Source organism: Paroedura picta, chromosome 8 (genome assembly GCF_049243985.1).
Source record: "Paroedura picta isolate Pp20150507F chromosome 8, Ppicta_v3.0, whole genome shotgun sequence".
NCBI classification, from domain to species: Eukaryota; Metazoa; Chordata; class Lepidosauria; order Squamata; family Gekkonidae; genus Paroedura; species Paroedura picta.
The window spans coordinates 68,176,553-68,203,441 of record NC_135376.1 but is presented as its reverse complement, the minus strand read 5'-3'; the positions used below and the strand labels follow the sequence as shown (position 1 = coordinate 68,203,441).

The following is a 26,889-nucleotide window of genomic DNA, read 5'->3' as shown; positions in this document are numbered from 1 at the left end:
GATGTGGGGTAGCAGCCTCTTCCACTCACACCCCAGCCTGGAATGTTCTGATGCTCTCGGGCAGAGAGACCCCATGCCAATCAGCATGGTCCAATCTAACCTGCAGTTATTATGAAGATAGATTCCGTTTCCACATGGAGAGGTAAAATATATGTGGCCTCCTACTTGCAAATATGCGACGGTAAACCTTGCATTTGCAGCTCTCCATGCAGGAGACCCTTCCCACATTTTCCCTCTGCCCCGTTGTGGCTTTATGCCTCCTGACGAGGCTGCAAAGGAAAACAAAATGAACTTTCCCCCCTGGACCTTGTCTTGTCAATCACAGCAAGCCAATAATCACAGCACAGCAGTTCTCTCATGGACTGAAACAAAGCACACAGATGCCTGGATGATCGGGAGAAGACTGCTTGATCACATGCCCCTCCCCTTTCTCTGTTCACTCCCCACCTCCAGAAAACAGGACTGTGTTTTGCCTGCCTGATTTGTTACAGGCTGGACATGGTAACTGGAACCCAAAGAGTAATTTTGTGTAAACGGTAGGCTTTAAAACAAGGAGTATGCATGCCTGGATGATCGGGAGAAGTCTGCTTGATCACATAACCCCCCCTCCTTCCCCATTCATTCTCCACCTCCAGGAAACACAAACGGGACTGTATTTTGTCTGCATGACCGCAAAAAGACCATGGACACTTTAAAGATTTTACTTTACCTTTGACAATGTAGCTTTGCAGTCCCACAGCAATGCTGACCACACCATTTTAAAAAAAATAATTCTCTGAGCAGGAAATGGAGAGGGGAGGACAGGTGCAAGGATGGGACAATACTATAGAGACTACTGTGCCTTTCCCCCTCTATACAGGTTTGCCTCTGGGTGCTCACCAAGGGGATGCAAGATAAAAAGTGGCAAATCCACTTTTTGCAATTCCCCTCAAATCTGAGTAAAATTTGAGCCAGCCCCTGGACAGCCTCGGGATGCAGGAAATGTCATGTGGAGGGGTCTCTAAAACCCACTAGTAACCAGAGGCTGTCCAGAGTCAGATTCCTTGTACGTAAATGGTCAAAGTTATCTGAGTTCCTTGATAGGATGCAAATGTAATTTAATAAATGAAATAAGAATAGCATTAAGTTGAAGATTATAACAATCACAGAACCACAGTAACAGAAGAAGCCACAGATTTCAGAGATTTCCCTACTGTATATTTACAGGACACTTATCTGTGTGGGCTTGTCAACCACATAAAAATGCCCATCGTTGCACCACTCTAATCCACTAAGCCATTTGCTATCATCCTGCCCACCACATTTTTTGCATTGTAGTATCAAAATATTAATGCATACCCATAGCGAGAGCTTCATCTGTATTCTCCCAATAACTACCAAGTGCAAATTCTTCCTGGATAAAATGCACCACTTTCTTAACAAAGCCTTCACTTATCCCACTGTTTTGGTGGAAAGCATCTAGGTTGAGTAAACAAGTAGGGTTTGGGTCCACAGATGCATGCATTGTGCAATCTAGTAAAGAAACATTACTGTCGGCATCATTAGTGAATTTCTTATAAAATGGAAGAAATGGGCTCCTTTCAGAACACTTTGTTTGAGAGTAGTTTGTGGCTGGAGATAAACTAGTAATTCTGTTTTTCATTTCTGCACATTCACTTTGCATGTTACTGAACCTGCAATTTCTCACATTATTTAGAGATGCATTTTTCTGTAGGCTTTTGTCAACACTGTAGCTTCTTATAGCATCTGAAAGGAGAACGTGTAAACTAGGACAACAACTGTACGCTGTTTTTGAATGGAGGGGTTTGTTTGGTATTTGCTCTGAAACAGCTATTTGCACTGGAACAAGCGTTAGCACTCTTGTCTCTGGGTCCTGCTTTAGAAGAAAGTTATTTACAAAAGCTGTACTAGATGGCATGGTACAATTTGAAGCACATGATGAGCACGTTTGTAAAGTGCACTTCTCCTGAGAGTCTGATGGAAAGTCAGAGAATAATGGCAATTTATCCACGAATCCATCCATTTTGCTTGGATATTGGTCTTCTGGAGCAGTCTGAAGTGATATTTTTGATTTAAGTTCATCATGCTCTTGAACATCAGGTGACATGCATGCTGTTATTAAATTAGAGTTTTCATCTATCTGTTCTTCAGTTTCATCTTTTGCAATTATTGTGTTTTTGCTGCCTGGGGATATTTCTCTCTTCATATTTGTTTCACATGGTATGGCTATGGATGGAATAGCATCTCTGAAAAAGTAAGTGAAGTACTTGATAAAGATGAGACAATTTAAATAAATCATTAATACAAGAATCCATTCTAACGTTTACATGGAGACTATCAGAGCACATTAAATAAACTCTTATAGGTTCATCATTGACTACTAGCTACAAAGACTTAAATAAACTTCCAGTAACCATCTAAATACAAAACAAAGTTTGAGCCAAATGTCACTTTTATGACCAACAAAGTTTAATGCTGGGTAAAAGTGTTTGTGTGCATGCACACTTCTTCAGAATATTGAATATTCTTCAGAATATCAACCAATTTGATACAGCATGGTTGCTAAAGCATGGATTGGATTATTTCTTGAACTCTGGCAACATTATCACTATTTTGTTTGACTTGATAAACATGCACATTTCCCACATACATATAGCTAGAGTATGTACAAACACATTCCCTCAAAAATTTAGGATTCCGTTCATGTCTACCAAAACTGAATGTGCAGGGAATGTACATGTGTTATGCCAGTCAGGCAATGTGGCAACAAGGAGGCTCATGTGTAGCACAAGCACTCAGTATACATAGTTGGAACTCTGAAACAGACCATCTGAAAGGTAAAGAAAGAAGAAAATTATATTTGTTTGATCAGAACTTGCACATAATGATGAATTTAGAAAGTAGTTTTAAACAGAACTAGGAACAAATGGACTGAGTAATCAGCAGGTTGATGGAGACCTCAGGTTGCTTACAAGTACACAGCCCTTAGTGGTACATGAGGTATCCCAAATGGCTTCACTGCAGATAATAAACCAAAGCCACCTTTTATATTAAATACAGCATATAAAACAATAGCGTACGTCAGTCCTAATATTACAAGGATTGACTTACTTTTCCATGCCTGTATTCTGATGTAGAACAATCGGCTTAAAGTGTGTTGCTGAAGAGGTGAAAGCAGTTGGCAATATGGTGCTTACTCTGTTTGAAGAAGTCAGGCAAGGGAGCGGACCTTTCACTGCTATCAGCTTGTTTTGATTGCAAATAGGTAAAAATCCTTAATGTCCAAAGAGAAGGAGGGGAGGACAAAAATCAGTAATGAATATTCACAAACATAAATCCAGCATGATTTTTAAAAACAAGAAGGGTCCTGCTGGATCAGTCCTGTGGCCCATCTAGTCCATCATCCTGTCTCAAGCTGCGGCCAATCAGTTCCTCCGGAGGTCGAAATGTTCCCCTGATGTTGCTTCCTGGCTTTGAGATTCAGGGTTTTAGTGCCTCTGAATCTGGAGGTTCCCTGCCGTCACCATGGTTAGTATCCACCAATAGACCTGTCCTTCACAAATCTACCTAATTACTTTGTAAAGCTGTTTATTCACTATATTTACTACATGAGTACAAATTCCACATTTTAATTATTCTATGTGTAAAGAAGTATTTCCTTTTGTCCATCCTAAATCTACTGTCCATCAGCTTCATTGTGCAAGTCACCTGACAACTGGCAGAACTCAGGTGTGTGTGTGGGGGGGGGAAGGGGGGGTCTCTAGAAATTGCCAGAAACTCTACAGTCAAATCATATGGTTTCTGGAGATGCCTAAAGAAGACTGCTGTAACAACCAGATTCCCCTCAAAATGGACATCACAGAATTGGCCCCAAAGAGATAGTTTTGCTTTATCCTTCTGCCACTCAGAGTGCCACAGAAGGAGACCTGGCAATCCTAAAATGTTATCATATTGCACACATGCAAGATCAGTAGTTTTTCTGCAGAAATACTCACCTGCATTATCACCCACTGGCTTCCTCTCACTCGGCAAATCAAAAGGCAAATTAGCCGAAAAAGAAGCTTCCACTTCTTCGAAATCCTAATACAAAAGGATAAACAAGTTGCATTTGAAATAATACCTGCTATCAACACAAATTGTGAGCTTAAACAGAGTTACTCTCATCTAAGCCCACTGACTTCAGTGAATTTAGAAGGGTACTGTAATCCCCTCCCCGATTTTGTAATGAAGACTCAATGTATACAATGCTTCCCCAACACTTTAAGATTTCAAGAAGCTGAAAAAAAGTAAAAACATTCAGAAAAAGCTTAGAGCTAAATAAGTCTATTCCATTATCAGATGCAAGGAAGCAAATCCTCAGTAAGCTGGATCCTTAAAAAAAATACCCAATATAAAACAGGAAGAAAAATGAGAACAATATGATATTTTTACATAAAACAAAAAAGTACACAATATACCCAGTGGTCATTCCCAGCAACTGCAATTGGTGATAACACATATTTGGGACATATAAGCAGCACATGAATGTATCATAGTTTTTGATACAGCTGACTGGATATAGTATTTGGAAATGACAGCAAGAGGAAATCATTTTTGAAAATTAAGTTCACACACATTTATGGAATTAAAAAAATATGAACAGTCCCAATGAAATTTATTCCTTTTGTTATACATTAAAATCAAGACTTAGAGCTGCTTCCAATGCTCAGCAAGACTCCAACAAACTCCATAAAAGTGCAAATATTTCAATCTCTCTCTTTCTCTCTCTCACACACACACACACAGAAACATATACACACTCCCTCATACCTGAAAGGCTGCTTTGTTCAAAAATGCCAGAATTTTCTTGCTGTTTATACCCTGTTCCAGCAGTGAGCTATCACATGTCTAGAAATATGAAACACTGTGTTGAACTGTTACTGTAAATGCCCATTTACTCCACGTGGAAAAGTCCTTTCAAGTATTTTAATCATTTTTAAATTTGGGGAAATTCATTAACTTTATTAGAATTAATTTAATACATTTCAATATTTTAAAACTCACATATTTGTTCTCAAGGGAGCTATTGAGTCAAGAAATAGAGTATAATGTCACAAACAATGTGAGTAGAAACAAACTTTGACCCAATCTGCATTCTGAGAGCATAAGGTGAAAAAGGAATTGTTACTATAAATGCCCATTGACTCAACATGGAAAAAAGGTCTTTATCATCTTTAAATTTAGGAAAATCCAAAAACTTTATTATTAACTTTGTTATAATTAATTTAATATATTTAAATATTTTTAAACTCAATGATTTCTTCTCAAGAAAGCTACGAAGTCACGAAAGAGAGAATAATTACCTGTTGCTTAATTTGACTGTTATATAAAATGTTCAAGATTCATCTTTGTTACTAAGATGGGCAATAGAGTGCATGAAGATACTGAATAAAATTGGAGAGAGGACTGCTCCTTGTGGGACTCTGCAAGTGAGTTGTTGGCAGCTTGATGATCTCTCTCCTATTGCTATCCCCTGTCTGCGACCCTGGAGGAAGGAGATCAGCCACTGAAGGGCTGTCCCCTGTATTCTGGCATTGGCGAGGTGACAAGCTAGAAGTTTATGGTCAACTGCGCTGAACGCTGCTGAGAGATCTAGTAGTACTAGCAGCTCCAAACCACCTCGGTCCAGCTGGCAACGGAGGTGATCCATCAGAGTGACTAGCACTGTCTCTACCCCATGGCCAGGCCAGAAACCTGACTGAGATAGGTCTAGAACTGAAGCTTCCTCCAGGAATGCTGAAATTTGATCTGCAACAGCTCTTTGCACCATTTGCACCAGAAATGCTAAGTGCGAGATGGATAGTTAGTTGTCAGGCTCTCCACAGGTCTAAAGATGTTTTTATCAGTAGCGGGTGTACCACTGCCTCTTTTAGTCTCTCCGGGAATTCTCTCTTTGAGAGAACACTGCCTTGTGTTTTAACGGACATGGTTAGCTGCTGCTAGCTAGCTAGCCAGGAGCAGTGGTGGAGAAATCAAATAAACAAATAAATAATGAAACCCTTTTTAGTAAATCAAAGAGTTAATTGAAATCACCTTAATTGCTTCTTCCAGGGAAAGCCTGTCTTCTGACTTTCTTCTTGCCATATTCAGAAGAAAATTCTTCAGTTTCCTTGGCAACACCAGTTTGTGATCAGGTGGAAAATTATATTTTGCTGTTCTCCACAAAATTGCAGCGATAGAGTAAATACAAACCTGTTGAAGATGGCAGAGTGGGAAAGCACACATGTCACCAGGCAACACCCACTGAGGAGCAAAGACATATACTTACACATCAGTACTGACACAAGGCCAGACATTTACTGGAAGCCCAGTCTACAAACTGTTGTGTGCTGACACTTTTGCCAGCATCAGCACAGGCCATTGAGTTCTGGCAAGCCTCAGGTATACAAGGGATCAAGAAACAGTGGAGCGCAATTACAGGCTTTCCTATTTGACTGCTGTATATATGGCAAAAGAACATAATGGCTGTGGTTGGGACACTCTCACAACTGACCTTCCAGGACCATAGCATAGTAGCCTGCCTGAGTGCAAAAGATGAAGGGGGAGAAAGCCAGATCTATGGAAAGGAAACCTACAGTCTCCAATGGTAAACGAGGGTATCCTTTGCAACGTTCCTGACAACTGAAGCATCAACCTGAGATGTTCAGTTTACATGCAACCAACGTACATTTATTGCACCAAAACCTGGCTGTGTAGAGAGTTCTTTGAAAGAGTAATATGAAAAAACCCTAAAATTAACATGTGCACCATTAGTGTCATGAATATAAAGATGGACAGAACAATGCATCCTAGCATTCTCCTTGTTCCCTCAGAATGCAGGCTGGGTCAGAAGGTTTGGTTCCGCTCACAGAGTGTTGTATAAGAAGGTGAAATTAAATCTGAAACAGTTCTGCTTGTCAAGAAATTGCACAAGCCAGATTATGGCAATAGAACCCATCCATTATAACTACTGTGTGAACTCCTGTGCAAACATCGGTGGAATAGCAATAGCCAATATTTCCCTTAGTGCTATTTCACAGCTCTTTGGATCCAGGCTTTAATTTTCAAGAGAATAACCATGACATAATATTGTTCTACTGCATAGTCTTTCTCCAGAATATGCACACAGGATATTTGATCTGAAATATTTTAAGAGATGAAAGAATTGGTTACATCCAATTTACTTCAAGCTGGAGCATCATCCCCACAGAATAAACTGGGAAGCTTTGTGGCTCAACAGAAGAGTATTTGCTTGGCATGCAGAAGACCCCAGGTTCAATCCCTGATGTCTCTAGCTGAAAGGACCAGGTGGTAGGTAATATCAAAGGCCTCAGCCTGAGGCCCTGGAGAGCTGCTGCCAGTCTGAGCAGGCAACACTGGCCTTGATGGATGGATCTAGTTCAGTATAAGGCAACTTCATGTGTCCATGAATATAAGTCTAATGGCAGAGACAATGTGAGTAGAACTGAAATTTTTTGACTCAACCTGTATTCTGAGAGCATAAGGACAATGCTATAGTAAATGGGCATTTATGGAAACAAATTGTTACTATAAATGCCCATTTACTCAATGTGGAAAAAAGTTCTTTAAAATATTTTAATCATTTTTAAATTTAGGAAAATTCAATAACTTTATTATAATTAATTTAATACATAATTTAATCACCTATTTCTTCTCAAGGGAGCTACACAGCCACGAAAGAGAACGTAATTACCTACTGCTTAATTTGAGATTGTTACAAAAACTGTTGAAGGCTCATCTTTGTTACTAGAACAGCATGTAGGAATGAAATCCTTTTTAGCAAATCAAATCATTACGCAATTGAAATCACCTTAATTGCTTCTTCCAGGGAAAGCCTGTCTTCTGACTTTCTTATTGCCATATTTATATCATTTATACTATTTATACCAAAGGCTTAATAAATGAAGGGGAAAAAATCCTTCTGGCACATTTTACATGAATGCAAATATATAATAACTGTGATATTTGCATTAAACAAAGCTGTAGCTGTTTCAAGCATTAAAGGCATTCCTTTTAATATTTTTATTTTCTTTAAAGATGTACTTTCAGGTACATTAGGTCTTATCAACATTATACAATACCTTTTCAGTAACAAAATCCTCTTCTGCTGTCTCAGGAGCCAAGTAAAACATATCATAAGATCCTAATGACAAAAAGAAAAACCACCAAAAATGTAGGCATTATTGTAATATTGCTAAAACATAAATGTAATGGAACAGGTAGCATGCATTTACCTTCACTTTCTATTGGAGCAAACAGAACACTTCCATCACTATCAATCAACACTGAGTCTAGACACAAATATGCTGAAAAACAGGCAATACGAATAGCAGAAGTTAGAATCATGTAAAATTCTAAAATGTGGCTAGAATAAGCTTTGGTTGCAAGGATGTCTACCCTCACACAACAGACCAAAATCTCATTCATATATCATCTGAGGTAATAATATTTTATCTTTTTAGCACCTTGAGAGACTCTTCCTACCCTTCCAGGTGCTGTGTTTAGGTGTATCCAACCATTCATACTGTGACAAAGCACTACTCACAAGCCTCTCAGTATGTGCAGTTGACATTTGGTTTGAAACTGGAATCATGTAATGTCTGGGGATTTAAAAAAAAAGTCTACTGCTCACCTTCTGCAGCTACAATTTCCTCCAGGGGGCACTGATCTGTGGAGTCTGGAGATCATTGTAACTACAGAACTCCAGGCCTTGCATTGAGATTGGTTACCCTAGTGCAGGGGTGGGCAAATTGTGGTCCTCCAGCTGTCCATGGACTACAATTCCCATGAGCTAATGGGAATTGTAGTCCATGGATAGCTGGAAGGCCACAATTTGCCCACCCCTGCCCTAGTGCAAGGGTGGCCAAACTGAGGCTCTCCAGGAGTCCATGGACTTCTAGAGAGCCACAGTTTCACCACCTCTGGCTGGGATTTCAATCCAGAGGTTACAGACCATTATGCCCACTTGCCCTCAAAGAAAGCATTCTAGGGATGATATCTTCCTGACCGGAGAGAGGCAGCAAATAAAACAGGGGTTCTGTACAAACTGGGAGTTGTTATTTACATCAGATAGGCAGGATGCAGTACAAACCACTGTTTATCAGGTCAGCTGAATAAAGCTAACTTTTTAAAAGGGCTGAATTGAAATGAGTGTAACATCATCAGCAAAAGAGAAGTTAAAAGCAGCTAAGAAGCCCTTGAACAATGCAGGCTCTTCCATATGAAGGCAGAAAGGACTAAGTGGCCTTAGCCTACAGAAAAGATTTTGTAATGTCATAATGTGGCCATTTGGCTGAATAATAGAATAAATGCTGAAAAGGACACATCCTTTCCCCCTCACATAAATGTGAATCTCACCAAAATGTTGATATCTTAATTTTTCCCAGTTGAAGAGAATCCCTATTTTGTTTTTCTCTTCAGCAGCCAAACCTAAGTGGAGACTCATGAGGCTTTCATAGACACCAGGGCTGCCAGACAAATAAGGATTCTGTTCAGCTAGGAAATGTGAAGACATCCGTGCTTTTATAGTGAAGAGGGAAATGGACAGGGCATGTTTTAGTTTATCACTGGATCAAGTTATGAGATTATATGACATGGGCTTCAAATGCTTCTCTCCTTCTCTTCAGTTCCTTCACTCAGTTTCATCAGTGACAGAGTGAGCTCAACATGACAAGTGCCAAAAACAAAATTAAAATGAAGGCAATGAAATCTACACAAAGAAAGGGTCAATAGTCATTTACCTTGAAGGCTCAGGATATCAAGGTTAGGGCACTAAAACTGCCCGTGTCCCTATACAATGCCCTAGCATCAAGAAACATGACCTAGAAAACTCATACCAGCTGATAACCTTGATTGTATACAATTGAGGATTGAGGATTGTCTGGCAGTGTGCATTAAACATTGAATGCTCTAGACTCCCAATTGCAACAAGGTCGTCCCTACTGACCCAACAATACCACCCCCAACCCTCATTTCAAAATACTGTCATCATAAATGAAAGCCTACCAGGTATATAATATTAATGAAACATCTTCCTCACAATAAACCCAGCATTAAGTGGCTATGTAAGAGCACCCAAAACCATGATAAACCATCTTCCTTTGCAAAAAAAGTTTCAACAGCATATGGAAAATGACTTTATCAGCAACGTAAAAAGAATATGTGCTGAATTATTGACTTTACAGTTTGTTTATAACCATTCCATATTGATTTGTTTCTGCGCCATTACACACTTCACAGCATCCCTCAAATTCTTGCCAAAAAGCATCTATGGGGAATAGACTAACATGTAAAAGGGAAGGGGCATTCTAGCAACATTAAGTCCTAGAGACTCCCTCTCAGCCAGCGTGGCAGTAGACACAAGTGAAACTCAAAGTTCAAATATGTTTGACATTCAAAACACTGAGGGTATCTTCTGACTGTACCTGCAGATGGGAACCAGCATGAGATTCCATAGGGCACTCTTCACTCCTTTCACAGCTCCTAAACTGCCCCTTAGGCTGGACACAATTTACAATTCAAGACCAGCATATATCTCCTGTATGCGAACTCACCTTCTCCTCCCAAAGGCCTCAAAGAGCTTTATTTCCAGAAGGATGATATTAATGTCAAGTCTAAGTCAATATATAATTTCAGAAGAAATTAATAATGGTCTTACCTGGATAATCTGTATAAGCTTCCAGAGTAAGCAAACATTCATAACATAAAGCCCATAGCTCAAAGTCTTTCAGTGGTTTACCATACTTTGTTAAGAGATGTTTCAGAAAAACCCACTGAAAATAAAATGTTAAGGACAGTTAAGTCACAAAAAGCATTTCTCAAGTTAGTAGAAACAAACAGGCTCTGGGCAGTTCACAAACATCATCAATTAAATCATCCATTAGTCACTATGTTTGTAATTATGCCATGGATGTTTTGACTGATGATTTTATGAAGTGCCCAGAGCCCATTTGTAAAACAGGAAGGACAGAATATAAGTCAAATAAATGAATAAACAAACAAACAAAAATAAAATATTCTTTCTACTTATAGTTTGGATCCAGCCCTCTACTGTCCCTCCCATTTTCCTTGAAATGTTATGAAATGGTTAACAGTTTGATATGGAAACAATATTGTTTGTCAATAGTGTACATGTGGACACTTCTCACTAGACATAACTAAGAACTGCAACACACAGGTGACTGTGGGACTCCATATTTAATTATTTGAGCCTCAAATTTGTTTTAGATTTGGAAAGTGAGTTTCAACTGAAAAACCCTGAAAGAAAGGGATAACTTAGACCGTTTATGCACTGGAGATTTCATGCCATGCTGCAGGCTGGAGTTTTAGTCATGGCAGGTTGCCCCACCTCTTCCTGTACTCACATGGGGGAGCATTTGGCCAGGTGTACCTCATCCGCCCCCGATCTGTGCTCCTGCACGGGAGCTGGGGCAGTGAAGTTCCCAGTGCATAAACGGTTTTATTAAGTATCTCTGCCTCTTGACAATTCTAAAAAAAATGAGTCCAATAGCACCTTTACGACCAACAAAGATTTATTCGAGGCGTGAGCTTTTGAGTGCATACACTCTTCCTCATGTCTTCAATAAATCTTTGTATACTGGACTCAATTTTTGTTGTGCTAATTCAGACCAACACAGCAACCCACTAGAATCTTGACCATTCTGTAAGATACACAATTTATAACCATCTATGAGTTATAGTACTATATATAGACAATATCACTTGCAGCTTTGTTTAAAAACAATATACTGCTGGTTCCATTGAGGTTCCTCTGTTACAGTATCCCAGGAAACTAGTGAAATATACCTTCATCACTTACACATTAATAGTAGATAGTCAAGCAATTAGCAAGCATATCAATCACCAAATACCTTCAGTATAGCAGCATATACAGTAACAGGCTCTAAGCTTCTGAAATTCATATTATCCTTGTAATGCTAACACAAGTGGAGAGTAGAGGGTTTTTGTTGCCCTGAATCAAACCCCAGATATCTTCTTCATAACACATCACTGTCTCTTCAACTGTGTCTCTCATCTCCAAGTTGGCAACTATAAAACATGATCTATCTTGGCAGCTGTGTTTTATGCATCTTCCTCTAAAGTCTTCATTGTCACTTAAAGTGCTCCAAGCAAAAATGATATGAAGAGGTTAGTATTTTGTGGGAAACATTTTATTGAATAAACATGCAGAACATTACTAGGGGTTAGCCAGGTCTCACGTCCTATTGTTGTCTGATGTCATGATTCAGATCCTGAGGAAGATTTCCTCCAATCAAAGAGAGGGGAATTTTCTCCAATCCCTCCTTCCTGCTGCAGACCTTCAATGTGTTGCATGCTGTTTCTGGAGATCCCCTGTCCCTCAGGATCAACATTTCAGAGATCATTTTGTGCTACAGTGGGAGAAGGGATGGGGGAAGTCCTACTGGCTAGCAGAAATCCCTGCTGCAAGCAGCACACATCTGCTTGATTGATTGCTATGAGTATGCAGATTTGATTTTCAAAAAAATAAAGGCAACTAACAAATACAGACTGATGAAACCAGGTTAAAGGATCTTGCTATCTCTCTTCATCCCTCTCCAGTCACTCAAACCCTATAGCAATGGGTGGGAAAAGGACCTTTGGAGTAGAAGTGGCAGTGAACAGTATGGGAGCTGACACTGTCATGTTGGTACAGTCTGTCCTAGATGCAGCTGCTGATGCATCCACCCCACCACCACTCCCATCAGCACAGAAATTATGACAGTCTGACAATCAGACTGAGAGACACTCCTTTTTAGCCATTCCAGCTGAATTGCAATGCAAAGGTAAAGATAAAAAAGCACCGTAAAGGACTAAAGGGGAGAAAGAAATGTGGATTTAATCTCCAACCCCTCCCCAGATGTCCATATGGATGCTTCATCCACAATCATAACACACTTCCTCTTTTGAACTAGGTCAAATGAGGTCTTATCAGAAGAGAAAGCCTCGGAAGCTCAACATTATGTCAAAGCTCCCCCAAACAGTGGGGGCACCATGCTGTTCACAGAAGGAGGAAAAGGAAGTGGCCAGTTGACCCATTAGCCTAGTTCTCTCTCACTCACCTTCTGCAAAAAAGTCAATGGACTTTGAAAGGAAGATTTTTTCTTAAAAGCCACCTCGGGAGCTTTAGTCAAAAAGCAGTATATAAATATTTTGCCTAAATAAAACATTACAGGACTGTTCATGTAGCGGCATGGTTTCAAAGAGTTCATAGCATTAAGTATGAACAAGTACTTCACTTTCATACAACAGTAATTTTTCTGCTCTTTGTCACTCTAAGAAATTTGCCAGGTGTAATTGTTGGAAATTGACATGATAGCAGAGAACTGACAGAAATCCCCCCCCACACAAACACACTAATGGTTACCCTTCATGCTATGCATCTTTCTAATCCTGAGGCAGGTTCAAATACTTCTGACCTAACAATCTTCAGGCATCCTTTTACTCTTTGGCTGCATACAGTCCAAACCAAATCTTTAGTTTTCAGACAAGGAAATAATAATTGCAGCTTTTCTTGAATGCCTACTTGTGTGTGTGTGCGTGTGTGTGTTTTTGCTTTTCTAAACACAGTAAACATAGTTTTATGGGGAGTTTAATCCTCAGCTAAAATGTTGCTATTTTCAGATGTTCTTTCCATATACATTTGAGAAACTAAAGGCACTGAGAACACAATCTATTTTGAACCATCAGGCAGGAGAAGATACAGGAGAGGAGGGTCTTGGACAGGGAGAATTTGTATGTACAAGTCTCTAACATCTAGGAAGAAAGCTAGTGAAAAGACCTCTGTCTGATACAGCAGAGCCCAGCAATTCAAAATAAGCAATATTATGCTATGAGGATCAATGGTCTGCAATAACAGGCCATTCCTACAGATAGATTGATGAACCATGGTTTCAACAATGACACAAAACAGAACTGAAAATCCAGAATCCTCCCTTAAACGACCATGAAGCTCTCAAGGAAGCTTCATAAAACCAATAATTGTTGTTATTTCTGTCTTTACCATTCAACTTTAAAGGGTCCTTCCTGAAGTACCATTGAGATGATCCAAAAGGCCTCTTGCTGGACACACTAGAAAACCAGAGAGGTATTTGCTGGCTTTGAAGTCAGTAAAGTGAAAACTACCACAGACTGAGAGATTTCAAATAGATAAAATGTTTAAAAAGGTCTGACACCTGAGCAGTCTGTCAAGTAAACCAATATATATTAAGCATTTGCTCCAAGAAAGAGGGACCTGGGAATGAGAATATAGAAATCTTAAGAGTATAAATGACAGAATTCTCCAGTTCAGGAATTTTTAAATCCAATTTTATGGTTATCCAAATGGCAAGTATCCCAATAGTACAACGATTACACCCATACTAGTGAAAAATGTATTTGTTAATACTGACAACACCCTGGACTACAAGAAAACCCATTTCTTAATCGCTATTTTTGGAAATTAATGGAAAGCACTGCTCAAATAGTCTTCTACAAAATCTGAATCCATTTCCTAACAAGTATCATTCGGGGGCCAAGATGATTGTTACCACCTGAAAAGGGTATTCCCTCCCCATTATAAATTCATTACCTGACTCGGTTTTTCATTTCAGTCACAGTGTAAAGGTCTACATGATAGCACAGAGTGATAGATTGAGAGCTGTAATTCCCATTACAAAAGCCACAGCAATTGCGTAGAAGGAGATGAGACACCAAGACTAGAATGAAAGTATGTTAGAGTAAAGGGATACTGGTGCGCTCAAGCCGACAAAATGTTTATTTCTGAACTATAGAGAAAATACTTTTTTAAAAGTTTAAAATATATAGTTTTGGAGCCAATAGGTGAATAGACTTTGCAATGCAAATGTCAAGCAAAGCACAGAGGATTAAGGAAGCAAGATTCTGTATGACATGAATGCAGACAAGTATGGAAGGGGGAACTAGTACCAGGTAAGCATTATCTTTTGGTACAAAACAGAGCATCCAAAATAACAGCCAGGACTTGAGTGATCACACTACGCTCTAAATAAACACAGCCTTCAGCATTTCTCTGCACTGCCATGAAAGGTATGATGCCACCGGCATTGCACAGGCAACATCATCAACTACAATACAGAGCATGTGAAGCCTCTATTCTTATGGGAATGTGCTGCCACACTGAAGCCCACTTAGAAGTTTGAACAAGGTGACAGAAATAACAATACACTTTAGTCCAAAGGGACTTATTAACTTTGTGGCATTAGTATGTTATTAATAAAAAGATTTAGTTTGATTCAGCAGAGTTTGAAACGGTAGCAGCATCAAATATAGCAGAACACAGGTCTGTGTTCTGTGCAGTATGTGTCATCAAAAGTCTGGATAAATCTGAATACACGGGCATGGATTACAACGACCTTCCGCTAAAGCAATGGTACTAGTGCTTGTGACAAAGTTTGTTCCATCATAGCTTTGCCTTTTTTGATGTTTTTCCTTGAGAGAGAGATATGGCATACATTATTTATTTATCATATGGCGTCTATAGTGTTGCCAGAAGATTTGAGGATTGTCTGGCAGCCAAGCAAGGGGCATTGGGAGGTAGTTGGACATTTCTTGGCTCTGCGTCATGAACCCTAGGGTTCCTTGGAGGAACTACTACAGAAATCATTGCATGCCTCCCATCCAAATTTTAGCCAGGATCAGCCCTGTTTAGCTTCTGAGATCTGACCTGCCTGGGCTATCCAGGTCAGGGTGATGGCATACCTATTCAACTGAAACTATTATATGAAACCACAAGAAAATCCTTGAAGAAACTCTGACCAAACAAGCTCAGTATCTTTTGGCAGAGATCTGTCAGATAATTCTCGTCATTCAAGATGCAAGAATTATGCATTGCAGAGGAACTGTCAGAGGTACACTCTCCCTGCTTCATTTTGCCAGTGCCCTCATGTGCTGCTAGACCCATAAGGAAGTTTCAATATATGTCCATTTTGTCTACGATGACTCTAGCATCCGGGGAGTGGTTTAAAGTAGGGGAATGGTATACTGGGGGAAAGAATTCAAAATCCTCACTTTTCCTTTCAGTGAAGAAACTATTTTAGCCCTCTACATGGATGATAGAGGAGATATGAGACGTATATTTATAGCTTTGCACATTACTTAAGGACTGGATTACATCAGTAAGGTGCTTTAAAATTCTTCCACAGGGCAGCTCTTATCATAAACCAAGGCATTCATATGCAGTCATTTACTATTGCCAGGGCATTTCTATCATAAATCTGCTTAGACATTCACATTAGCATGGAGCAAAGTGCATAATAAGGCACTTTGTACAACATGCCATGCAATATGACTTCACCTTACTTATAGGTACAAACAAGTTCCTGGAAAACTAGTGGTAAATACATGACTTCAGTTCCGCCTGCAGCCTATTACTTGACATTTATTTTGTCACAGTAGCTTTATTCTACATTACTGTCATGCATTATTGTTAACCGTGTCCCTTCCTCTCCAATGACCCTTGCTACTAAAACCTTTAGTAATTAAGAAAAAAATCAGCTAATTCTTAGTACTTCTTGTAGCATGCTGTTTCGGTTTAAGTCACACATAAAACTTGGAAAGTGACTCACGTCGCTTAACCCATCATTAAGCCCCTCCCCTGCCATACAAATTAGGACATTTTTTCAGTTAAAGGTTTGTTTTTACTACCTGCTTGTTGCTGTTCTTTCCTGTCCTGACTTCATCCGGTTCATCTTCAATATAGCAGTTTTTCATCTCAGGCCAATTGTGTTCTGGATGATTTAAGATGCCCGATCCACATCCATTTACACTGGCCGCTGTTAATGTTGTAGTTGGTCTGTTAATACCTGGCAAATTGAGTTCACTTGTCCATGGAGATGTTTCAGCACAGTATTCCCATGCTAGCACTTGGGGACCTGTAGTTGACTTATCTGGCCTATTTAGCATGCCTCTGTTGTCTGAACTTTGAGAGACAGCCGGGCTGTATGTAAAAAGGTCTATGTTTTTGCCAACACTGACTGGCATGTATAGCTGATGAAAAGAAGATTCATCTCCATTTATATTCGACTCTTCGAAATATCCTGCTTTTAGTCCTAGTTGATTATTAGTTTTGCATGGATTTAATCTTCCCCCAAAAGCAGTATGCTCATTATTAGTGATTACAGAGGAGAACTTGGGTTTTGACGGAGGCTTCCTCATTAGCAGCCCACTGTGTGTTACAGAAGGGAAGGAAATACTTGGGTCTGTTTCAGATTTAGATGTTAACTTTGGAAATGTTTTTATTTTCCTCATGCTGTTCTTTGTGAGTACATCTCTCTCTAAGTCATTTGGTTGCAGTTTTGTGGCCAGAGGATTCACATACTTGTTTTCATGCTGTATGCTGTTGTCCCCCTCATTATATTTTGTAAGTTGAGTTGAAACACGCTGACAGTAAAATCTTTCACTCACTGGGTTGATTTGCATTTCTCCTTCATCATACTTTCCGTCATTCACAGAGTACATGCCAGAAAGGTTTTCACCAACAATAGTTTTCTGGTCTTCCATTTGCAGAGAAAAATCTTCTTGCTTGCAGTTATTTTTAACAGAGGGTGAAATACACTCATAAACTTTTCCTTTCTGAAAGTTATCACAACTGTCTGGATGGGGGGGAAAAATAAGACATTCTCATTCAAAAAGTTGCCAACCCATTTTCTCATTGTCCCCATCGTACATGAAGCGCAAAAAGCTTTCGCCGGATGTTACATGAGTGTTCTACGATGCCTTGACATTGCATTAGCGCTTATAGAAGAGACTCTTACCAAATATGAAGTGGTGAGGATGAAATAATAAGTAACATTTAATGGTTGGAATGCATCTATTATGGTGTAGCCTACCCTTTGGGAGATTTCTTATTTGATGATGAAGAACTCTGTGCCAGGTAGCATCTGGCTCCATAGCCATTGCCAGCAGAGTAGCTCCATCCATTTACATACTGGCCCAATAAACTGAATTCACAAAACTGATACAGTGCCATGGATTCCAGCATGCACTTATGCAGTAGCTATGCTCTATTCTCAACATTTGTCAGTTCAGCAGTTCATTGGATGGGGCCCTAATACAAAGATCTAAAAACAGGAACTATTAGAAGGAAAATTAACGTGAAAATCTGATGGAAAAAATAGATTTTTGCCACTATTTGTTTTTTACTAAATACAGTGCAAAAAAAAAAAAAAAAAAAAACAAACTAGAGAGTTCCCCTAGCAGATTTTTAAACTGGTTCTTGATTTCTACAATATCTATTGAATTTAAGGCGTACCTTGAAAGGCGTCACAAGATTCAATGGAAAGCACTCTTCTTCCAATAGCAGAGAAGCACTGGCAAGCATCGCTTGAGGAAGAACACTTCAGTTTCTCTTTACACAATGATATGACAGTCTATAATGACAATCGTACAGAAAAGCATTGAGTAATTATCTCACTATCATAGATGGCATGATTCCAATGACAGGAGAGATTTCTACTCCCTAGGAAATGCAATGTTTTGCATCTGTGAAGCAGGCAATTTAAGAACTCTAAGATGCCATAATTTCTCCCAACCCTTACATTTCTAGAGAATTAGGAATCCATTTGAAATGCAGTGTTTTAATATACTTTATACGTTCTCACAATAAGGAGAACATCCAATCTCTTAGCAACCAATACAGCCTTATTCCTACATGGCACTTTTCCATGTCACTAAAATAAGAACAAGATCAAGCCTAGTGTTTGCAGATTTGCACTTCTAAGTAATTTTTCATTATGAGCAGTCCAAAATATTTGATCCAATGAGACAAATCAGTTAGGCTGCATTTTCAATTAATAATCCTCCCAGTGGTGGCAGCAACTGCCACCAACACAGACAGCAACGCCCAAAACACTGCTGTTTGGCTCCACTGCACTGCATGGAGCTAGGTCCTTATATCCCTTTCTGTGCTATATGCAGCTGTTACACATTGAGCGTGACTTTCTGAATCACAGGTAATTACTGCCCCACAAAACTTGGGCAGCCTCCTCCAAAGCAATGAAACATCATAGATGACTCCAGTACATTCGGGACTTTGAATATATGTTTTTATGAAAGATATTTCCATGGTATCACACAGGACTCAGTCAGGACTCAGTAACAGGTCATAGGCTGGACTAATGTGGGTGGCAGCAGTGGTGGCGGAAGGGAAAGTGCCATTAAATTGCAGACAACTTATTTATATGTATTTTTATTCATTTATTTATTTATATAACGCCACTCTCAAATGTCTCGCGTCAGTTTACAAAAATTCATAAGTACAATAAAATCCTGTAAAACCCATTAAAATGTAATTAAAACACAATATCGCGATGGCGGGTAATAAATATATAACCCACTCCCCTCCTCCTGTTCAGCAAGGGTCTATTACTCTCTATCTGGGAGCAAGGGACTTAGTTGGTTTCAGCTAGAGATCCACAGCTGACAGCGCCGGGAGCCACCCTGGCCTCAACCGTATGCCTGGCGGAAGAGCTCTGTCTTGCAGGCTCTGCAGAAAGCTGACAAATCCCGCAGGGCCCGTAGCTCTTCCAGGAGCTCATTCCACCAGGTTGGGGCCGGAGCTGAAAAGCCCTGGCCCGGGTTGAGGCCAGGCGTATGTCCCGGGGGTCCGGGACCACCAGTAAATTCATACCTGCAGAGCGAAGAGCCCTGTGGGGGGGGGGGCATAAGAAGATAAGCGGTCCAACAGATAAGCCAGACCCAGGCCATATATAGCCTTAAAGGTTAAAACCAGAACCTTAAACTTGATCTGGAAGCAGACTGGTAACCAGTGCAGATGGCGTAGCACCGGCTGAATATGGGAACACGATGTTCCAGTGAGGACCCTTGCAGCCACGTTCTGTACCAGCTGCAATTTCCAGATCAATGCCAAGGGTAGGCCCGCATAGAGCGAGTTACAATAGTCTAGTCTGGAAGTGACCGTTGCATGGATTACTGTCGCTAAGTGTTTGGAGGGCAGGTAGGGCACTAGTAGCCGCTCTTGGTGCAGATGAAAAAATGCTGTTTGGGCTGCTTTTGTGACCTGAACCTCCTTGGAAAGGGAGGCAATCAAAGGTCACACCCAAGTGCCTGGCTTCTGGTGCTGGTGTTAATTGCACCCCATCCAGGAATGGGAGACGCACTTCCTGATCCTGCCTCCTTCTACCCAGCCACAGGACCTCCGTCTTGGAGGGACTGAGTTTCTGATGACTCTGCCTGAGCCATCCAGCCACTGTTTCTAAACATCTGGTAAATGTATCGGGGGGGGGGGGGGGGGAGCCCAGCCAGCTGTCCATTAGAAAGTAGAGCTGGGTGTCACCTGCATTTTGATGGCAACCCCGGACCAGCTGGCCAGACAGCGCATATAGATGTTGAAAAGTGTAGGGGAGAGTATCACCCCCTGAGGTACCTATGGAAATCCCATAGTATTTCCAAGGAAAGAGGCTTCAGAATTGGTTTGCCATTGCCTGCCTCTGCAATAGCAACCCTGGGCTTCCTTGCTGGTCTCCCATCCAATGACCAACCAGGAACAGCTTCCCAGATCTGATGAGACAGGGCTTGCCTAGGCCAACCAGTTCAGGCCAGCAGTAGTGATACCACATATAACATATTCTATAGCCTATAAAGAAATCTGAGTAAAGAAAATCTGGCTAGCATTTGGCATTCAAACTAAAGACAATTTGTATAGCATTAGCCTTGTTCACATTGACCAATGGAAAGACCCCCTGCCCCTAAGAATGCAGACAATTCAGAGAAAAATGTTGCTCTTCATCATGTTGATTTTGCCCCATAGACTAAGAGTTAATAGGGATAATCTCTACAGCATATTTAATCATTGAAGTATTTTTATTCTGGTACAAGTTAGAAAACACTGGTAATATTCCAAGAATTTAATGCAGTTACACTGCCAGAGGAAATCCATTTAGAAAAAAGCCCTTACGAGCATATTTGATGATAGAAGAGGTTTGCCAACAAGCAACGTTCCTCATTTTATACTTATTATAGTTCTACGAATGATCAGGGTCCAAACCCGTTTAATGATCTTTAAAAGATTGGGGAATGCTCATAATATACATTAAGCCAAGTATTCCCTTTGGGTTACTAAGGAAAGGAGTACTGTGAACATACTGGATTTGCCTGAAGGGCAACAGCTAAAAGGATCAAGGGCACCCCACAGCCTGCCTCTCTGGCACTTTTTAGCTCAATAGGATGTTTTCAGTTCATCCTTGCTTATAACTAAATCATAATATAGCATGCTCTTCATCGTCCTTCTGCATGCTTAATTAATAGCATGGTATAGCAGTGGTGTCGCTCAGCTTTTTTACCCTGAAACATTCTTCAGGCTTCAAGTGGAGTGATCGTGCAGAATATGGTAGGGAAGAATAGCTCTGTACATGCCCACCCGGGGCTCCTCCCATTTCCACCCCCTCCAGGCCCATCATTGCTCATTTTGGGAGGGAGGGGGTGGGTCATATCAGACAATTAATGTTTAACAAATTTTAAAAATGTATTACAAATTAATTAACTCCTGCCCATTTGGGAAACCCTTCCATTAGCAAACACTTGAAAGTCCAGTTCTTTCAGACAAGAAGCAAAGCTGCACCTTACTGGAAATTCTACTGAATTTAAAACCTCTGTTGTCTTTGCGCAATATGTGTGCAATAAAAGGAAAGGCACTGTTCCAAATTGGTTAGCCTATGTTAGTGCAAATTCTAACATGGTAGCTAGTGTTTTCAGCAAATGGCTGGTAGCTAGTGGGAGTTGAGGGCAGGGCCATGGGAGATCACAGACATCATATGTAACACAGCATCACTTCCTGGAAAAACCATATTGCTCAGGGATTGCCTGAAGCATTACGGTAATGTCATCGAGTTTCTGACAATCCCTAGACTGGCATGACATTACTTGCAGGTTTTTCCTGAAGGGACATCATGTTGTCATGCCAGCAGCAATTTTTTTTAAAAAGACAGTCCTGCTACCCAAATGATTAGTGGCAGGGAAGTCTCCTGATGTAACAGGAGATGGGAGAGCCCTAATCGTAGGACATCATAGTGCTAGGCAGCAGAACAATTGCAGAACACAGATCTAGAGTACCAATGCAGAGTTATTATATGAACTACAAGAGCTAACAATTTCAGTACAAGGGCAAACCTTAGAAAAGTACCATGGTTAACCAGGCAGTTAATTGTAAAAGAGTAAAGAAAAAATGACTGAAGAACTAATGTTTCTGTCCAATGATGAAACATCAGAATCAGGCAACATGATACATTAGTATTCTATCAGTCCGCAAGTAAAGTTTTTACCTCAATATCTGGCCTCTCTTGAGGATTTTCCTCTTGCATTTGTTCAAGCAGAATTTGTAGATCTTGGCTAAATTCTGAATGTACTTCAAATTCCATCGTATATTCAATCACTGTTTGTAGTGTTGCTCCTAAAGAAAAAATATGTGCCTGAAAATAGTAAAAAATAAATAAATCAGAGAATTTACCATTCTATCACTTACATTTGGATTTAACTTCATTAAAATTGGTGAGTCAAAAACAGTGCAAACAACTTATGAATCACAGCAGAAGTGCCTTAGTCCCACATTATCCACCATAATGCAACAGAGACTAAATTGGAACTTATTTTCTATTTTAAAAAGCAGCCCACGTCTACCAATGCACAATGTCTAAACAACACTGCCTGTCTGAGTAGACAGTATTGACCTTGATGGGCCATGGAAACCGTTGCACAGCCCACAACAAATGAGTGCATCCCCATCAGAGAATAAAAATGACATACAAGCATCTTTTGGTGGCATTAAAGATGCTGACTAATCTGTTCAGCTAAGGATGGTGCATTCTAGAAGTACAAGAAGAAGAGTTTGTTTTTTGTACTCTGCTTTTTATTACCCAAAAGAGTCTCAAAGTGTCTTACAGTCACCTTCCCTTCCATTCCCCTGTGTGGTAGGTGGGGCTGAGAGAGATACCCTGTGTGGTAGGTGGGGCTGAGAGAGCTCTAAGAGAACTGTGGATAGCCAAAGGTTACCCGCTGGCTGCATATGGAGAAATGGGGAATCAAACTTGGCTCTCCAGGTAAAGGGTAGATGTTCTCAGTTTTTATTAGGAGACAAAAACTTCACAGGTGTTTTTTGATCCTATAATGATGGTCTAAGGCAGGGGTAGTCAAACTGCGGCCCTCCAGAGGTCCGTGGACTACAATTCCCATGAGCCCCTGCCAACAAATGCTGGCAGGGGCTCATGGGAATTGTAGTTCATGGACCTCTGGAGGGCCGCAGTTTGACTACCCTTGGTCTGAGGGATCACCTAGCTTGACTAGCCCTCCCCCTGCCTTGTAGAGCTCTGCACTCTACAAATTCAAACTGGCTGGTGACCTCTGACCCCTGAGACATATGCCTGCACAGTTCAAAAAAGCCTGCAAAATAGAGCTCTTCTGCCAGGCATTTGGTTGGGGTCAATGAGTTACAGAACATCAAGCTAGCCCTATCTACAAGATATTCCATATCTTTAACCGCTCCTGTGGAGCGCATAAATAAAGCCCTAGGGGCTAATGGGGAGGAGTTAGGGCGGGCCCTGTCCATGATAAAAACTTGGAGGGATGAATCAGGAGCCTCAAAGTGGCTCCTGATTCGCCCCTCCGAGTGCCACTCGAGGGCCAAGCAGCCAGGGGACTCGCTGTGCAGAAAGACAAGCAGCCTTCCTACATGGTCAGTCCTCCCAGCACCTTCCCCTTGCCCTCGGGACAGGAGCAGGGATGCAGCATCAAAGACGCGGCGTTCCTACTCCTTTCCCGCCCGCCCCAATGCTCATACACAGCAATAGCTGCTCCCTCCCCCTCAAGCCCCTTCCCACGATGCCGCACCTCACTACGAGACACATATGCACCCACACACACATTCACGCTCCCACCCACCGCGAAATACCCCCTCCCCCCAGAACCCTTCCCACGCTGCCGCCACTTCCACTGCAACACACGCACCCACACACACACATGCAAGCACCCACCCACCCCTCAATTACCCCCCTCGTCCCCCAGACCCCTTCCCACTCTGCCCCCGCTTCCACCACGACACACACGCACACACACATGCCCGCACCCACCCATCGTTACATGCCCCCTCGCCCCCAACACCCGTTCTGACCCCGCTGCCATGCCACAACCCCCACCCCCACCCTGCCTCTCCCTTTCCTCGCCCGATCCACACTCGCCCTGCGCCGCCTTACCTTTCCCCCATCCTCCGCCTACAACACCCTTTCCTGCCTTTCCTGTAGTGCTGTGGCTAGGCCGCACATCCTGCGCGGCCACTGCCACGGCACTAGACTGAACCAGGCATGCACTGACTCCGGCACATGCCTGGTTGCCTTTCCCACAGCAGCCCCACCCCACCCCTCCACCACGCATGTGTGCCATCCCGTTGCCACACCGGCCTCCCCGTCGCCGCGCTGCCCACCCCCCCTCGTCGGGGAGATGACGACGGCCGACGCCCCAACTCGCCTGCCTACACTGTGTCTCCCGCCCTTCTGCTGCCCGCAGCCCCACGGCTGCGCTGTCCCCAGCAGCCAGGATACCAGCCAGGTGAGTGGCCCGCGGCTTTCGTCTCCCCTTCCTTGCCATGCCCGCCCCAACCACTTTCCCCAGGGTACCTGCGATAAATCGGGGTGGGTGGCTGGCTGCGCCCGCCCGTCTCCCTTTCCCCGTACTCCCCTTTCAAAGCCCATTTTTATAAATGGGCTTTGAAACTAGTCTACAAGATCTTCATATTCCATATCTACCTCTGAAATATGTGTAGTTTGGCAAGTAAACTCATATACCAGTTTACCAGTATATTCCAGCATATAACAGAATCAAAACGCACTTTTATGGCTTTAACTGTTTATAGTGGTTTTGGATGTGATGTTTTACCTTGTAATCTGCCCTGAGCCAGTACCCTGAGAAGGGAGGTCATATAAATCCAAACATAAGCAAAGAAACAAACAACAAATACAGGTCAATTTGCAAAAAAACAACACAACAATGAGGGATCAGGAGTCAAAGTGGTACAAATGGCAATATTGAAACTGTAGCACAGAAAAATCCTGACTGTCACTCAAAAAAACAAGTAAGCAGAGGCCAAAGAAAATCAGTGACAGGATGATGGGATGAGATGTGAATTGCACCAGATATTTCATGTTACAGTGAAAAATTACCTAAGATTGAACTAAGGCAGACTGACCATCCAGGAGGAATGATTTTAGTATCAATATAAGGCTGTCCCTGTCAGCCAGCATTTAAGACTCTACAAAACACTTGCTCCAAAGGACAGACTGGAGCCTGGTCAGTATACAATGCATAGTGGTTAAGAGGGTATGTTTCATTTACTGGTTTTAATAAAATCAGAGTCTTGAATAAATCTTTGTTGGTCTTAAAGGTGCTACTGGACTCTGATTTTATTGTGCTACTTCAGACCAACACGGCTACTCATTTGAATCTATCCTTACTGGTTTTAAGATTACGTATCAATGAAAAGCATTATGTAGACGGTCTATACACAAAAGATGAATTTTACTAAAGTAAATGATAGAGGAAAAGGTTTGCTGAGAGAAAGTAAGACTGAAATACAGGGGATTAAGAGAATGGAACACCTCTATGAAAAATGGCAAAATAAGTAAGATTTCTTTACTTTGGAGAAATGACGATTGACATGACAGATGTTTACAAAATTATGCATGGAATAGAGAAGGTAGAGAAAGATGAACCTTTCTCTGTTCTCACAGTACAAGAACTCCTGGCACTCAATGAAATTGAGCGTTAATGTTTGAACAGATAAAAAGAAGTATTTCTTCACACAAAGAGTAATTGACACATGTTACAAGAAGTGGTGTCAGCTACAAGCTGACTACAAGAAGTGGTGTCAGCTACAAGCATAGACAGCATCAAGAGGGGAGTATATAAACATATGGAGTGAAGGTCCATTAGTGAGTATTAGCCACAAAGTATAGATGGAACATGATGCCTGGAGCAGTGATACTTTATATTCACTTGCATCATCATTGCAAGAAAATATTCAATTTTATAAAGCATACATGATAAAAATAAAATTTTAGAAGAAATTATTGAAGATGTACTTGTGATCTTATTTAATATTATACTCTGTACCTTTGCATGAAATCGTTCCATTAGACAACTTAGGAAAATTAAGACCCTACACTTAGGATCCAAAGTATTTTCACCAGCCATTTAAAAGCTAGGGAGAATGAGCTTGGCATAAATACACAGGAAGTTTTGAGAATGGGTACCAACACTGAGTGGGCTGCTAACACTAGCCTATGAACAGGTCTTGAGAAATTTATCTAAGGATTCAGAGAAGAAGAGAAAGAGAAATAGAGAAGAGCCTGTTTTTAATAGCCCTCTTTTCACAACCTGAAGGAGTCTCAAAATTGCTTACAAATACTTTCCCCTTCCTCTCCCCACAATAGACACCCTGTGAGGTAGATAGGGCTGAGAGACCTCAGACTGAACTGATCTGTGAGAAAAGTACTGACAGAACTGTGAGTAGCCCAAGGTTTCAAGGTTTGCATAGGGAGGAGCAGAATCAACTCAAACCCAGTTTTCCAGATTAGAGTCCACCACTCTTAACCACACCACACTGGTTCTACCATGCTGGTAGAGGTTTATTGCGGAATGGATCTGTTTCTTCAAGAAAACCACCAATGCTTTCTAAGGCTATTCAGCAGGTCAGAAAAGATGCAAGGAACATTTTTTTCTTGCCTAAAAGTGAAAAAAGTAGTCCATAAACAGTCATAAGTAAGGCATACTACAGTTCCACCTGGCTGTGATACCAGCACTAATTGAATGAAC

The 26,889-nt window shown here is 41.1% G+C and overlaps 1 protein-coding gene across 9 annotated transcripts in view; it reads right to left on the bottom strand.

The window, feature by feature from the left end:
- The window catches only part of KNDC1 (kinase non-catalytic C-lobe domain containing 1), an 83,176-nt gene that overhangs the window by 33,402 nt on the left and 22,885 nt on the right, over positions 1-26,889 (bottom strand). For 6 of the 9 annotated variants that reach the window (XR_013233662.1, XR_013233663.1, XR_013233664.1 and 3 more), the window contains exons 4-14: positions 22,353-22,499; positions 18,326-18,443; positions 16,720-17,666; positions 10,697-10,811; positions 8,274-8,345; positions 8,121-8,182; positions 6,073-6,231; positions 4,810-4,887; positions 3,996-4,080; positions 3,112-3,274; positions 1,339-2,246 (exon numbers count right to left, since the gene is read on the bottom strand). Coding sequence is in view for 6 of the 9 variants with exons in the window: in XM_077350199.1 (XP_077206314.1) it covers positions 1,339-2,246; positions 3,112-3,274; positions 3,996-4,080; positions 4,810-4,887; positions 6,073-6,231; positions 8,121-8,182; positions 8,274-8,345; positions 10,697-10,811; positions 16,720-17,666; positions 18,326-18,443; positions 22,353-22,499 (2,854 nt within the window). In the remaining 3 variants the exon portion in view is untranslated. The remainder of the gene's footprint in view (positions 1-1,338; positions 2,247-3,111; positions 3,275-3,995; positions 4,081-4,809; positions 4,888-6,072; positions 6,232-8,120; positions 8,183-8,273; positions 8,346-10,696; positions 10,812-16,719; positions 17,667-18,325; positions 18,444-22,352; positions 22,500-26,889) is intronic. The other 3 variants (XM_077350201.1, XM_077350203.1, XM_077350204.1) reach the window with 3 other exon arrangements.